General features: G+C 39.4%; 1 protein-coding gene across 4 annotated transcripts in view; it reads left to right on the top strand.

The window, feature by feature from the left end:
• The window catches only part of WSCD2 (WSC domain containing 2), a 326,034-nt gene that overhangs the window by 209,973 nt on the left and 103,580 nt on the right, over positions 1–12,481 (top strand). For all 4 annotated transcript variants that reach the window (XM_063454212.1, XM_063454209.1, XM_063454210.1 and 1 more), the window contains one exon: positions 4,351–4,535. In XM_063454212.1, the coding sequence (XP_063310282.1) occupies positions 4,351–4,535 (185 nt within the window). The remainder of the gene's footprint in view (positions 1–4,350; positions 4,536–12,481) is intronic.

Genomic DNA, 12,481 nt, shown 5'->3' with positions numbered 1-12,481 from the left:
GTTTGCAAAATATACTGTGCAAACTCACTTTGTGTGTCAAAAAGGCAGTAAAAACGCTTATTACCACTACACCTGGTACAAGCTAGCGGAAAAATTATCCCACGCTAAGGTTCAAAATATGCCTTTTGAAATACCCTGGGGTGTCTACTTTAAGAAATGGTAGGCCTTTGTGGGGTAGTTTGAATTTAAAACTTACGAAGATGCTTGGAAATTGCACATAGGTCCAGCGTCAAAATTCAAAGTTCTGTAAAAACTGATATGGCTTGGTCTCCAATATGCCACTGTAGCTTCACAAAATAGTGCCAAAGACATTCATTGGGGATGTCTTTTTACTCAGAAGACTTAGCTGAGCATAATTTGAAGGTTTTGAACTTAGTGGCACATATGAAATATACAAAATGCCCAGCAAAAATGCAATCCGTATGTCAAAAAATGCACAAAATTTTTTTTTACCACATACTTTGGCATGTAATGGTAAAAAAATGGGGGCATGTTAAGGCACAATATGCACCTTATGAGATACCCTGGAGTGTCTACTTTTACAAATGGTAGGCCTTTGTGGGGGTTTTTGAACAGTCAAACTGTTATAATACCCCAAATGGAAGCATAGGCTCATTAAATCCGTCTCTCAAAATTCTACTGTGAATACTGAAAAGGACAGGTCTCCTGTATGGCACTGTAGCTTCACGAAATAGTGCCATAGACATACAATGGGGGTGTCCTTTTACTCAGAAGACTTAGCTGAGCATAATTTGGGGGGTTTGAACTTAGTGGCACATATGAAATATACAAAATGCCCAGCAAAAATGCAATCCGTATGTAAAAAATGCACAAAATTATTTTTTACCACATACTTTGGCATGTAATGGTAAAAAAATGGGGGCATGTTAAGGCACAATATGCACCTTATGAGATACCGTGGAGTGTCTACTTTTACAAATGGTAGGCCTTTGTGGGGGTTTTTGAACAGTCAAACTGTTATATTACCCCAAATGGAAGCATAGGCTCATTAAATCCGTCTCTCAAAATTCTACTGTGAATACTGAAAAGGACAGGTCTCCTATATGGCACTGTAGCTTCACGAAATAGTGCCAAAGACATACAATGGGGGTACCGTTGTACTCAGCAGAAGTAACTGAACACATAATAAAACTTTGTACAGGAATAGCACACACCAACTTTACAAAATACACATGAGAAGTTCTTTGTTATACGTTTGTGTGCGAAAACCCCCAAAAAACACAATTTTACTCCAATATTTAGCAGAGGTTGGCGGTAAAATGGCTACGTAGAAAGTGTCAAAACAACCTTAGGTAAATAACCTGTGATGTCTACTTTATATAAATATATACTTTTGTGTGGCAATTTTGTTTTATTTTATGGCTATTAGGCTTACAAGACAAACATACCAAATTCTAAAATCGCTCCACATTAAAATTTTATTTTACTCCTTGTGCTTTGTGACCTGTAACTACCAAAAAAAACTTAAAATCCCAGACACATTATATATTCTGTAAATCAGAACAAATAAATGAATTTATTTTTAATTACTTTCCTTAACCTGCACTAATTATGCACACATTATGATTGCAAAAACTGTAAAAAAAAACCAATATTTTTCTTTTTTTTGCATTTTTCTGTATTTTTTTTATAATAAGTAAGCATTTATATATATATATGTTATATCAAATTAAAGCCCTTTCTGTCCTTTAAAAAACAGTATATAATATGTGTCGGTGCAATAAATGAGAGAGATGCAAATTGCAGTTGAACGCAAACAGCAAGAAAATGCAAAAATTGCTTGTGTCATTAAGCGTAAGTCAAGCTTCTGAAGCTCTGTCCTTAAGGGGTTAAATAGACTGTTTAAATAAGCAAGCAGCACGTAGGATAAAAAACAACCCAGAGCAGAAAACTGAGTTGGTGAGTGCTCACCTGGAGGCAGCAGCAAAGAAAGAGGAAGTGGAAGAGCCTACTTAGGGGTTTTATACTACTGTTGCTTTGTTCTGATTGGTTGTTTTGAAAAGTTCTGTTAACTGTTTCTTTGCTGCTGGAGGTTTCAGTAAATATGAAGGTAAAGCAAATATGAAGCCTCCTGTCCTGCCATAAAATCTGTTCTAGCTCGTTGATATTTTAGTCAAGGTATTACGCAGTCCTTGAAACTGCTTGTTACATTAAAGGAGGTGGTACTAAGATTTGGGAACTGTATGCTGTTGTAAGTAATATACTGGGACAGATTACCTAGTATTTTCAATGGGGGCCTTCTTGTCGGTAAAAACCAAGGGATAAGACATTGTAATTGCTATGATTCAGTTTTTTGTTGTTTTTGTTGATGGTTTTTTTTTGTCATTTTTATTTGTTGGAGTTCTGCAACTCTGATATAATGGCTAAGGCTTCTAGGTTGTGGGTGCACGGGAACGCTGATTAACTGTTATGCCAATTGGAATTGGTTCAATAATGAAACAGGGCTGCCCCCTGGGCCTTCAGGCTGCATTGTTACCCACTCGCACACACATTTTTTGTTTTTTTTATAGTAAGCGCTCTACCGTAATTTGGGTAACCCAGTGTAACATGCTCTTAATCTAGGCAAGGTGCTAGAATGGGAAATTACACCTTTTACCAAGACAATATGTCTATAGTATAAAAAACCAATAGCACACCAAATTATGCAGAAACATAAATTGTATTTAGTTCATTTAAGACACAAATAGTTCTGGATATAAGAAATAAAAAGAGTAAACATAAAGTGCGTAACATAACAGTTACAAACACCAAAGGTAAGTATCAATGAAGTGCAAACACATAACCCAAAAACTGTCTTTTTCAATGAGACCACCAAAACACTAACGTTTCAACTGTTACCTTTTTTCCAGGGATTTCCTGGATTTCGTTGGGTAAGACTTTTTGGGGTTTTGTGTTTGCACATTATTGATACTTACCTTTGTGTTTGTATCTCTGTTATTGTACACACTTTACGTGTATAGACTTTCTTTTTTATATCCAGAACTAACCATTGTTTCCCATTCCCTGCACCATCTGAATGTTGCAAACTTTAAATAAAAAAAAGCACAGTCCAGAATTATACACAGTCTAAATCAGATTTTCCCCTTTCCATATCTGTCAGTAAATAATCAACTGAGGAATGTGCTTCTCTAAGTCATGTTTTAGTATAATTGAAATAACTGGTTAGAATTGATTTCACCATATGACAAGCATTGTTAGAACAAGTGATATTCAGAGTACCGTGTTTTCAGGCCATAATCATAAGCCCTTGAAAGACATCTTCATTTTAGCTATCAATCTGTACTTATTGACAATTTTTAGGCTGACATGCTAGGGAGGTTGAGTAAAATATTGAATTGCAAAGCTGTCTGGGAAGCAAATGGTTAACAATATTTAAAGCCATGAGTGGTAAAAAAAAAAAAAAAAAATCCAATGTTATTTCTTTATAGTAGTAAAACCGCTTCATAAATCTCTGCTTCATGAATGGCACCTAAATATGTATTACTTCTCGGAATAAAATCATGTTTTGAATTGCAATGCCCGCCGAGATATATGATTTCATTTCAACAAAAGCTTTTGTGCCGCATAGATCCATCTAGTTTCTTTACATAAAACATGGCATCCATGAAAATAGCACATTTTATGAACACATCAAACAAGGCCTTACATAGACGTTTTTATACATGAATACAGCAATTCATTATATTATTTTATTGTAAATATTTATTCTTTGTGCATTTGTGGAACATTCATTATATATTTTTTTGAAACTGTCCTTCAAACTGGTGCTGTACACTACTTGCACTTAAATGAAAATATTCTTTAAAGGGATTCTCTAGGCACTATAACTATCTCATTGAATTGGTTATAGAGCTTGGAGTCTCATAGCTCTATCCTTTCTTTCAATGTTAAACCATTTTGGAGCATTTTAACACAAAATCATGTTTCTTGGCCAACCACAGCCTGGTCCCACTGGAGGTATTGCTATGGTAGAGATTACACACTTCCTTCTAGCCATACCAAATCATATCAGCAGTTGGCGCTGTGACATCTTGAAAGAGATCAGCTGATGCCAATCACAGCTAACCCTTGCAACTTAAGCTAATGCTTTCTCATTAGCTCAGGCTTCCCAGATGGACTGTTGGGAACTCTTGTTTGGCATTAAATCATTAAAACAGTTTAACACTGATTGGAAAGAATGCAACCACCTTAAAGGGATGAAGAAGTTTCAGTGCCCACAGTGTCCCTTTAAGCTGTTTTTTAATACTGTGGTGACTCTGAGGTGATTTTTGTTGGTTAGTCATACCAATGTTGTCCATGAAAAAAAACACTTTGTTTGTATTTGTACAGGGGTTACATGTATGCCGGACTCGAATTTGGAGCAGAATGTTACTGCGGTCACAAAATCAAAGCCTTAAATGTCAGCGAGTCAGAATGTAACATGGAATGCAAGGGGGAAAAGAATAACATTTGTGGAGGAGTAAATCGCCTCTCCATATACAGACTTGAACTCACCCAGGAGTCTGCAAGGAGGTGTGAGTACTGTTCCCTGAAACTTGCTCTGTATCGTGCACTCTATTAACGTGTAGTGTATGCATAAACAGTACCTTTAACCTGAAACATGTAGAACATTAATATATTAACAAGGTGCCGAGATCTTGAAGTTATCTAACAGCATATAAACCCATCTCCAATTATAGCCTTCCTATCTGCTCACAGATTGAAAAATATGATTTGGCTCTACTGATAATTAACATGTGTCAGTCCATCTCATAAGGAAATGTAGCAGCCATGATAACAATAATTGGAGGGTCATGTGGATAATGCTGTAACTCGTACAAGAACTAGTTGTTTTGCCATGTTACAACTTACTCTGCAGCACAGCAGACATCACAAGCATCCTGATTTCGGACAGTCCACTTTTAGGGTTCTGTTGCACCATCTGTGGTTTGTTCCCTGGTGTCCCCAAAAGTGTAGCGCAAGTGCATTGTTAGTTTCACTTGTGCTATACTCAGGGCACTATGACCATGCAGAGAGCACTGGAACAGTGTTCTCTGCATGTTCTGCCCTAAGTGGAGCAGTGGATGGACCTGCTTGCTTGGCAGGTAGCCTGGCATGCATTCATGCTAGACTGACCTGGCAGTAATTTGGGCAGAATGACCACATTTGGTGTGGGTTTGCCCCCTTTGGGAAATGCCAGTGGTGCGATTAACCCCCACAGACATCTTGATTCATTAGACACTTATGTTGGGATCTATACAACAATGTTTCTTGTTTATTTAAATGAGTTCCAACTCTGCATTTCACCAAGTTCCCTCAGAGAAGAGATAAGACCCTACAGGCGCCAGGCAGGTTATTGGCAGCCACCAAAAGTCACCTTATGGTCCAGCGTACCCTGATTGTCCTGGTACTATTTAGTGTCGCCAAAGTCATCCTCTCCATAAAACAGATGGAAAATTCTATGTTCTGTAGTGACTATATAAAGTCATATGCATTATCACTTTATTTTAACAAACCCTCTGTGTCCTATTATGACCTGACAAAAATACCTTTCATATATGTATGCACTATGGTTGAGTGCAGGTTTATATTGTGTGTGAATGCATGTGCTTGTATATATAAAACTGAATGGGTGTAAAGAGTTTGAATGCATGTGCAAAAACATATCCTTGGGGTTAATACATGTGTATAAGTGATGTATGAGTGATGTGTGCTATAACAATATTTGATTGATGCATGCGTATGCTGTGTGTGATACTTACATGTGTAATGTGCTTCACTTTTTTCACTGCTTGTGTGTATATTGTGTGAAAATTAGAGACAAAGTGTGGATTTATAAATTGCTCTCTGTAAAGTCATTAGTCTCAAAGTTGAGCTGCAGTCTGATGATATGTTGATGCCTGGAGGAGATGGCCAAGTGAGCTTTCATTAGACAGTTGGATAATATTTTGAATGTGTTGTGTAGGGGCAAAGTAGGGGCATGCCAGTTTGGTGTAAAAGCACACCAGACTGACTGACAGCCTCATATGAAGGCCCCACTCAGGGCAGTCAATACACAGAGCCTTGTTAAAGCACTATTTGCATAGATGTGATAAAAGTGTTGAGTGCTCCACTCAACACTTTTATCACATTACTGCTTGCTGGTATTTTTGGAGAATTTCACCAGAGTGTGAAGCGATTTTTAACACCTGTAATTCTACTTAAGCACCCAGACTATACTTTATTCTCACTATTTGCATAGAACCAATATGGAAGAACTTAAATCAAAATATTAATAAATATTTCTGGGACAATTATAACATAATGTCCCTCTCTGTAGTGCTAAGATAAAGAAAATACAATGTTTTATGTAATAGCCAGACAATTTTGTGCACAAATGATCACTGATTTATAATGTGTCCTTACTAACTATTCAGGCAAAGCTACTATAATTTAAAATGAAAATGGACACAATCTAGAATAATTTGAGAAGTTTCTCTGTATTTAAAAAAAAGTGTTCGAATTTCCCCTGCCGATACAGTCCACTAAATATTCACCTCTTCGCGAATCTAGCCCATAATGGATAAAAAAAAAAAAAAATCATGCAAACTAATGGCCTCTTCATCTACAACTATATAAAGGCATAATTGTTGGATATTCAGTCAAATATGAGACTGATGTCAATTCTTAACAAAAAAAAGTACATGGAAACTGAATTAAGAGCACATTATGTTCTTTTCTGAAATGTTATAAACTCCGAACACAGTAATGTTTTACCACATGTGTATTTGTAGATGTAATAGAGTGGCAGGGCCTGTTCAGTTCCATTAATTTCCTTGTTAAGAAATCATGCCCACTTATGGAAAAAGCACATAGTGTACTTAGAATGTCAGCTTGCAGAAGAAACACAATGATACTGATTTCATCTGGCTTTGCCCATAGTTATTAATACCTAAAGAGATAGAACTTACTTAGCGATAGACTATGCAAGCAGAATAGGTGGTGAGGACTTGCACTTGTTTATTAAATAATGTCACAAACTATTAGAATGGTCTGAAACCTACTGAGTTATCAATTATATTAGCAGACTTGTATGAACAGGTATGAACCTGTTCTCTTCCACCATGTTTTGTAATATTGATTCCTAAATCAACAGGGTGATAGAGGGTTTGTAGTAGAAAGAGGTGTGTGTGTGTGTGTGTGTGTGTGTGTGTGTGTGTATGTATGCTACAGGAAAGTTATTAACGTCGATAGTTGATGACTAGTAGTAATATTAGTTTGTGTTTGTTCAGGTTATCATTTATCTAGAAGTGCTTTCTTTCTATATGGAACTAGTTTATTTTGTTAATTAACAACACTGTATCCAGAAAAACATGCTCTTGATTATGGCTGATTCACCATCTACATAGCAGATGTTTCTGGAAAGCCTTTTTTTAAGATGGACAGTGCAAATATCTGGAAATGGTTAATTTATATATAGTCTTGTTGGCATACCTCCCAAAATTGAAGGGTATTAAATTGCACGGGACACCTAATATGAGGGTATCCCAGAAAAACGAATTGTGTCACTGGTGATGACTAAAATGGGGGGTCCCCCTAGAATGGGGATATGCCACCCAAAGTAGGGGCATGCCAGTTTGGTGTAAAAGCACACCAGACTGACTGACAGCCTCATTTGAAGGCCCAACGCAGGGCAGTCAATACACAGAGCCTTGTTTACATAGTACTCTTTATATAGTACCATTTTACTGACAGCATTCAACACATCAAGAATGTATCTAATGATGGGCTTATGCTGTACTTGCATCTGGGGACACCGAGGATCCAACTCAGCACAATGGAACAAGATCTCAAAATTGGGTTAGTCCCACTGGATCTGGGAGTGTTAGAAGTTTTGTGTTAGCAAGTGGTCTTAGGGAAAATAAATGAATATGGCACTAGCACTGAGTGTAATTGCATTAGTTTGATTTGAATAAACCAATTGTATTGAAAAAAAAAACTGGGAACATATATCCATTGTCTTTAGAATCCATGGGACCTTATTCTTCAAACATTGATTCTAACTATAAAATGCTCTCTTGCAAGTCTAAGTCCAATTACTTAAAGCCGATCTCTCAAAATCTTTGTAGCACTAAGAATTGAATAAGAGTCAGATTTCTATGCTGATTCCCAACAGAATAACAGGAATTGAAGTATAACAGGTCTGTAGCCTCCAGGCCATTAGAGAACCAAGTATCATTCACAGATGCACCCACTATCAATATAATATTTGATTACAGAGCTTTATTCTACTTGAGTTTTGTTACTTATCTTTTAGTACATTCTCCCAAATGAATTCTTTATAAATGTAGTTTATTTTTTTATTTTTTTTATACAGCAATCGCTATTCTCATCTTGAGTCTCTCAGGCACTATAAATGTCACCTTCAATGTAAAAAGTCAAGGTGAAACAAGACTGTATTCGTGTTATTGGATAATGATCCCCCTGGCTTGTGATTTTCTTTCTTACAATCTAATTTCTTCAATTTATGGGGTTTAAACAGGTTTCAAGGTAGAAACCTCTGAAAGCTATAAAAGCTGCTATACATAAAACTTAATAGTAGAAAACAAATTGTATTGTTTTTAACACTTTATTAGGGTAAGGGCAGTATTATGTTAGTTGCAAATGGAATCAATTTATTGTGTGAAAAGAGTGTGGAATCGGGGAATCATGGGACACACTAATCTGAGTTTATTAAAATGAACAGATTTGAAAAAAATAAGGTGTTGAAAGTTCCCCATAAGTGGACATGCATAAAATAATGGAATTAGAGTTAAAACAGAGAAATCACAGCTCAGTCTAAAAAAGTGTACAGTTCAGCGATAAAACTGTTAAAAAAAAGTACTGCAAGAAGAATCGATAAACAACCCTGAGCACTGATTGCAAAGCAATAATGAAAAATAAAATCTATAATTTGTGTGCGAATAACTAAAACAGTTACACTTGGGAATCTGCTAAATGTGCTGATATCGAGGTTCTCCACTTATTAACACTTTCATAGTCTGTTACAATGCAGGCTGCTTGTCTATTGTAATTTCTATGTTTCATAATGCAGCAAATGTATTTAAGAAGGAATGACAGCAGAGGCGGCTCTCTAATTAGGTGATTTAGGCGGCCGCCTGACGCCTCGCGCTGTCTGGGGCCTCACGTCCGCCTATATCATCTTAGGGCAGACACTGCAAGGAGCCGGTGACCAATCAGAGCAGGAGCACCCGTTCAAACAAGGTTTTGCACCCTTTCTCATGATTGGGCGGTGAACTCCCTCTCCTCCCTAAACGCTGATTGACGCAAATTGGTTTTGCGCCTCTCAGCGGATTGGTGCAATCGGGTTTCGCTCCCTTTCTTCTGATTGGGCAGCGAAACCCCTCTCCTCCACAAGCGCCGATTGGTGCACATGGGTTTCGCGCACTCTCTCCTGATTGGGCGGCGAAACCCCTCTCCTCCCCGAGCGCTGATTGGCATGAATTGGTTTTGCGTCTTTCAGCGGATTGGCTGTTGCTTGGTTTGGGCGCGAAGTTTGAATTCACTGGACCAAACCAAGCAACGCTGTGGAACTGATTTTGGGGATGTACAGAGCCTTGAGCCCCAGACTTTAGACACTGGTATCTCGGGCTCTGTACACCTGATAGCCCCACTATTTACAGGGATCCCAGATGGGACCTGGGGCTATCTAATGGAATATGCTTCACCTTTGTGACCTCTTCCTTTCCCGGGGTGCCGAGCCCCAAAATTTACCCCCCTGTATGGAATGTGTTGGCATGTGTGTCCCTGTGTACTAATGGTATCTCCCAGAGCGGGAGATGGTTATCTACAACCCAGCCCCCTCCTGCCTGGGATTGTGTTGTATGGGATTAAGACCCCCTGTGGAGATCTGTGCATAAAGAGCTGTGAGCTTGTTAAACGTTGTACCCCTGGAACTGTGTGTCGTCCAGTTACAGGGGTGCAAATGGGTCTCTTAATGCATTCAAAGCGGGGGTAATCAGCCAGGTTCCCGATGTCCCCTTCAAGCATAATTGCTAATTACATTTCTTTATTGCAATTTAATTTAGTTTGCAAATTATGCCATAACTACAGTCGGAGAGCTCCCAAAGCAGTGGCACAAGGAGCCGTGACACTGCAAGCCTTTGAAAAATGAATACAGAGACTAGCTTTTCTGTATCCAGCTCTGCAAGCTTGTCCTTCAATACAACTAAAAAATCTTATACACTCAATGCAACCCCCATTTTTATTTCCACTTTGGCTTATGGTGGGGGTCTCATGTTTGAGTTTCGCCTAAGGCCTCACAAAGAGCCACCACTGAATGACAGCTATGGGACCCATACCATGTCAGCTCCAGAATATATAAACAATAAATAAGAGAAATAACTTACTTCACCACTGGATGTATCACATCCTGACTCAAGAAAACCAGTTAAATAGCCACAAGAAAATTAAAAAGTCCAGCACTTCCTTTATTCATGTTACTTTTATTTAGTGCCCATAAAAAAAGATAATGTTTCGGGTCAGCTAAAGCTACTTTATCAAATGTTACGAAGTGCAACATGCAAGCATAGCCATAGTAAACAGCAAATTATTGGCAAATGATTCTCCCTCTGTCATCACCTGTCATTTGTGGGCACAAAATAAACGGAATGTAAATTAAAGGAGCCTTTTTCATTTTATTAGCTTCAGATTGTATGACCCCGATATCAGGGGCGTATTAGCCGCGAGGCAAACAAGGCATTTGCCTTGGGCGGCATTTTCCAGGGGGCGGCAAAAAACGCCGCCCCCAAATGCCCAAGGCAAATGTCCTGTTAGCCTTGCGGCTAACAGACATGCTGGGCTGGTTGCTGGGCGGGCGGCCGGCGAGGGAGCTCTTCCCCTGAGCTCTCTGCTCAGCTCCCTCGCGCGCCGCCCGCAGAGTGAGACTGGGAGCCGGAATATGACATCATATTCCGGCTCCGGCTCCGCTTCCCAGTCTCACTCTGCGGGCGGCGCGCGAGGGAGCTGAGCAGAGAGCTCAGGGGAAGAGCTCCCTCGCCGGCCGCCCAGCCTGCCCGCCAGTGCCGTCCTGCAGCCACTTGACCACCAGGGAATTGGAGAACCCCTCCACCCCCAGCATTCCCAAAGGTAGGGGAGGGGGAGTAAATTAAAAAAAAAAAAAATTTGTTAATGTGAGTGTGTGTGTGTGTGTCTCTGACTGTGTGTGTCTGATAGTGTGTGTGTGTCTGATAGTGTGTGTGTCTGATAGTGTGTGTGTGTGTGTCTGTTAGTGTGTGTGTGTGTCTGTTAGTGTGTGTGTGTCTGTTAGTGTGTGTGTGTCTGTTAGTGTGTGTGTTAGTGTGTGTGTGTCTGTTAGTGTGTGTGTGTCCGACAGTGTGTGTCTGTTAGTGTGTGTGTCTCACTGTGTGTGTCTGTTAGTCGGTGTGTGTCCGACTGTGTGTGTTTGTTAGTGTGTGTGTGTCCGACTGTGTGTGTTTGTTAGTGTGTGTGTCCGACTGTGTGTGTTTGTTAGTGTGTGTGTCTCACTGTGTGTGTCCGACTGTGTGTGTTTGTTAGTGTGTGTGTGTGTCCGACTGTGTGTGTCCGACTGTGTGTGTCCGACTGTGTGTGTCCGACTGTGTGTGTCTGACTGTGTGTGTCTGTTAGCTAGTGTATGCGTATCTGTCAGTGAATGTGTGTGTATTTAGAAGGCGGGGCAGGGGGGAAGGGTTGGGTGGGGGTGGCGCGCGTGCGCGCGGGGGGGGGGGGGGGGTGTCTGAGTTTTGTCCTGCCTAGGGCAGCACAAAACCAAGATACACCACTGCCCGATATTAAAGTAAAACCCTGATCACGAAGACTCTTATGGCTCAAATAGATGTAACTGGAGACATAAAGGATGAGACTAAAAGCACATTAAAGTATGTGATAGGCAAATAAAAAAATTTAACATTCAGTTTCACTGTTTCCTAATCCCGTTCTTATTCTTCTAATTCCAATATTACTATGGTTAAGTCTTGAGAGTTCCCTGATTTGTCTTTTACTCTTGAAAGAATTTCTGCATTTTAGAGACACAGTAGATGATGACAGCTGCGGGGAGGAACAGAAAACAATCCCCAATACAGAGAGAATTTTAAATATATACACAGATCAACATATAAACAAACACGAACAAAGAATTATAAAATTCACATTTCTATACATATGTAACACATAACATTTTCCCCTTTCAGTTAATGGATACAGGGCTGCTGTTACAAATTTCAGGGCCCTTTACACAGCTCAAGACCTGAGTAACCTTTTTTTGCACTACATGTAAAGAAGGGGTCCTCAAACTCCGGCCCCCCAGATGTTGCTGAACTACAACTCCCATGATTCTTTGAATTACATAGATAGCCAGATAATCATGGGAGTTGTAGTTCAGCAACATCTGGGGGGCCGGAGTTTGAGGACCCCTGATGTAAAGGATACATTTGTACTGTACATTTGCTTGAATTTTCTTTTG

This window comes from Pelobates fuscus, chromosome 5 (genome assembly GCF_036172605.1).
Source record: "Pelobates fuscus isolate aPelFus1 chromosome 5, aPelFus1.pri, whole genome shotgun sequence".
Taxonomy (NCBI): Eukaryota; Metazoa; Chordata; class Amphibia; order Anura; family Pelobatidae; genus Pelobates; species Pelobates fuscus.
Note: the sequence above shows the minus strand (reverse complement) of the source record. Positions and strands in the feature narration are given on the sequence as shown.